At 33.7% G+C, this 3,985-nt stretch overlaps 2 gene segments (V, D, J or C); one reads left to right on the forward strand and one right to left on the reverse strand.

Annotated features, from left to right (window-relative positions):
- Nucleotides 1–1,823: 1,823 nt before the first annotated feature.
- On the forward strand, nt 1,824–2,279 carry LOC127159652 (Ig lambda-3 chain C region-like; the record flags this gene model as incomplete). The annotated part of the segment is given in 1 exon segment: nt 1,824–2,279. A coding segment is annotated over 1 exon segment (360 nt), but the record flags the coding sequence as incomplete, so codon positions are not given.
- Nucleotides 2,280–3,167: 888 nt separating this feature from the next.
- On the reverse strand, nt 3,168–3,783 carry LOC127159653 (Ig kappa chain V region 3381-like). The segment is given in 2 exon segments: nt 3,168–3,514; nt 3,600–3,783. Coding segments are annotated over 2 exon segments (372 nt in total).
- Nucleotides 3,784–3,985: the final 202 nt, after the last annotated feature.

The raw sequence follows: 3,985 nt of genomic DNA on the forward strand, positions 1-3,985 counted from the left end.
TCATGATGACAACTACTGTATTCATTTCCAGTGATATTTCATGACATTTCTTCTTTCCATTTAAATTCATATTTCATATCTTTTCAAATTGATCTACTTTACATGAATAATTGCATATCTTATTATTACTAATATTTCATTGCATTTTAATTTATTGATTGAATAGTTTGATGCTGTATATGCAATTATTTCTTCATATATTGTTTCCATTGTTCTTGATAAAGTTTTAACAATTAAGAGTTTTTGAAATGCACGACACAAAAGTTTGATAATACAAACAAAATAATTCTAATTTTGTAGAAATCATCATCAGGCAAAATAAATAATCAACATTTTGAAAACATTAAAACTTTAAGCTTACATTTCCATATAATTATGATTATGTCTTATACGATCTTTTAAAAATACAATTAATATAAAATTAAACAATTAATTTTTTTCTAAATAAATTTTGAATTTGCATGTGAGCAATGTTTTTTCAAATCAGTTTGAGAATAATTTAAAATGTAACCCATTAATTCAGAAAATAGCAAACTATTATATCTTTTATGGTATAGGGTACAATGGGGCTAAAGACGCCTTTGATGTTATTTTCCTCTAAACCACTAAAAGAAAAATGTGGCGTACACTTTCTAAAACATCCGCTTTTCAATATACACATGCAAAATTGTCTGATTCTTGACGTGATCACGGGCAGCAGCGCAAAGTCGATTCTGTGCTTACTTGATCTAATATTTGATGTTTTAAAAATGTTGTAGATTTTAGTAGCAAATGAGAATCGCTAAAATTATTCAATATATCTTGAGACAAAGGTCTTCTTAATGATTTTCAGTTTTGTTTAAGATAATTAAAACAGCAGTTTTTAAATAATGAAAGAGTATGTAAAACTATGGTATTTGGGGTAAAAAGCAGCCCTGCTGTTGGGGCTAAAAGGCACAATAATTAACATGATAATTAATAGACTTTTCCATTTGTTGAAATGTCATTGTTAGATTCAGATGGTAAATATCATATATTATGTTGGGTGTCCATCTTAGAAATAATCACCATGTTTAGAATGAAACCATCATAGTTAAAAACATGCTATTAATCATATCATATAATAAAATATCATTTGTTGTTACTGCTGTAAATCTATATTAAATTATTATGGGATCTCCTTCAATACTTTCAGAATATTTACATTTTAAAATGATTTTGTTCCTGAATTTTAAAATATATGTTTTATATTAACATATTTTCATGACAGTATATTTACTGAACAAAAAATATGTATTTTGTTTGCTAAAGTGATTGTTTTGAACAAGTATTAACTTAGACATTATTTAAAAAAGAAAAAAACATTACTTTTGATAAAAGTATTTGTATCAATACTGTGTGTCTTTTAACCCATGCCGGTGAGCATTTTACCCTGTGTTTGGGGTAAAAGGCTCCCCTGCCACCTCGTATATTTATTCGATTTTTTTTTTTTAAATAAACGACTTGTATGATTTATTTTCACACAAAATCTGTTGCTCCATAAATGTTCAATACAAACGTATGCATTTTCCTGCAATCATACACTTTGGGCACAGTGAAAAGAAATTTTTTTCTTAAGGGGTGCCTTTAGCCCCATTGTACCATATTGTGTTTGCTGTTACAGTGTTTAAATTAGATGTACATAATACATTTAGTAGTGGTGAACATTTATTTAATGGAGATTTAATGTAGGATAGTGTCTATGTGGTATATGAATGAAAGCAGTGAGGTCAAACTACAGTAACAATGAAATGATTGTGATTTTTATTGAATAATCATGTCTGAAACTATGAGCTGAATTGTAAGAGTGCTGGAGTGTGACTTTGTGTTGTGTGTGTTTGTGTGTTTCAGCTGGTCCCGCAGTGAAGCCCTCCGTGTCTCTGCTGCCGCCCTCTTCTCTGCAGATCTCTGGAGACTCAGCCGCACTGCTCTGCCTGCTCAGCTCTTACTCTCCACAGGGGGCGCAGGTGAGCTGGACGCTGGACGGGTCAAAGGTCACCGAGGGGGTTCAGACCAGCGAAGAGAGCGAGCGGGACGGACGCTACAGCCGCAGCAGCGTCCTGACCCTTAGCAAAGCACGCTGGGAAGGTGCAGATCGCTTTGTCTGCAGAGTAACACATGACGGAGCTGATCAAGAGGCCTTTTTCGACAAGAGCTCCTGCTGATGTTTCTCCAGTGAAGAGTCACGTGATTTACAGCTCAATACTGAAACAGTCTTTCAATGTGCTGCCTTTAATTCAATAAAGCTTCTGAACGCCTTACATTTGTGTTCGACTGCATCATTGATCAGTGTGTCGTTCCTTCACTAAAGTTTGAGCTGCTGTTGATGATTGTAATAGTTGAGAACAGCTGCATTTAGCAGTAAATGTGAACTGAAGCTCTTGGGGTTTGAACATGGTCACTGGAGACGGAGCTGCTCTATTCTGAGACGATCAGAATCACTAAAGCTGCCAATGCAAATCTGATTTTCACCTCAAACTCACAGTTTCACTGTTTGATTGGTTCAACGCTCTGAACTGGAACAATTTCGCTTCTGCTCATAGAGTGATGTTTATGTCCCGCTGATGCTAATGGGAAAGTCTATGTATAAATAGAAAGATGAAATAAATTATGTATTATATAAATACAAAATAAATAAAAAAATGTCATGGACTGAAAAATGACTGTAGAAAAAAGATAAACCATAAAAGATCTGGAAAAAAAATCGTATATCAAAATAATTTAAATAATATTCCAAAAATAATTTAGTTTCTATGATGCTGTTAATATCCGCAGTATGAGGGATGAACATAAATCAATACAATTATGCTGATGATGCAGTTTTGAAAGAATGAGGATTAGTCATACATGAATAAAATTAATAATAAAATATATAGTGAAGAATAGAAACTATCTTCTGAATGGAAGATCAAAACTGACTGAATTTCTACATAAAGGACTGAAAATAATAGGAGACAAAAATGATTTCAGAAAAATCATAATCAAAATTAAATACTGATGAAGTTCAACGAAACTGATGTTTTTTATAAGATCATACTGTTTCTACACTGTTGAGTGAGTGATAGTGTTTGAGCAGCTGCAGAATCAGTTCAGTCACTGTGACTCTGACTGACAGAGGTTTTTGTACGACTCTTTATCACTGTGTGAACACATCATCACCCTCACAATCACCATCAGAATCTGTTCTTACAATGAAAACTCTGACAGTAATAATGTCCAGCATCTTCAGTCTGGACTCCACTGATGGTCAGAGTGAAATCAGTCCCAGATCCACTGCCACTGAATCTAGATGGAATTTCTGACTGGCGGGTGTTTACATGATAAATCAGGAGTTTAGGAGCTTCTCCAGGTTTCTGTATGTACCAGGCTAACTCTTCATCCCCATCACTCCATCTGTACACAGCACTACTGGTTTTACAGTTGATTTTGACTGTTTCTCCTGGTTGAGCTGCTGTCATTGAGGGACTCTGAGTGATGGTGATCTGTCCTCTACACTCTGAAACACAAGAAGAAGAAAATCAACTCAAAACTGTCTATATACTTTAGTAAATGAATTCATGTCAAACTTGTGCTCCACAAACCTTGAACAAATGCTGTGAGAGTCCAGATGAAGATGATGATGAAGGTCATGTTGATGAAGATTGTTGTGTGTGTCAGTGATGAAGTGTTAAACTCACAGCACTATAAACACTCTCAGAGCACTGAAGCATCTGATCAATATGCAAACACACTCCAGATCATTTACCTGAAGACAGTCACTCATTAACAGACACAAAATACAATTACTAAATTAATCTTTCAATATTTGATCTTCTGTAGGCAAGCTGTTATAAATTATATCAGATCATTCACTTCTGAATAAATCTTCAAAACCAACTTTAGTATATTAACCTGACTCTCTCTTGTAAGACTTTGAGAATATTTTTGTGTAGTTTGATAGAAACATGACTGTTAATTCCTAAATTTT

The sequence above is a fragment of the Labeo rohita genome, unplaced genomic scaffold, assembly GCF_022985175.1.
Source record: "Labeo rohita strain BAU-BD-2019 unplaced genomic scaffold, IGBB_LRoh.1.0 scaffold_2398, whole genome shotgun sequence".
In the NCBI taxonomy this organism is placed as follows: domain Eukaryota; kingdom Metazoa; phylum Chordata; class Actinopteri; order Cypriniformes; family Cyprinidae; genus Labeo; species Labeo rohita.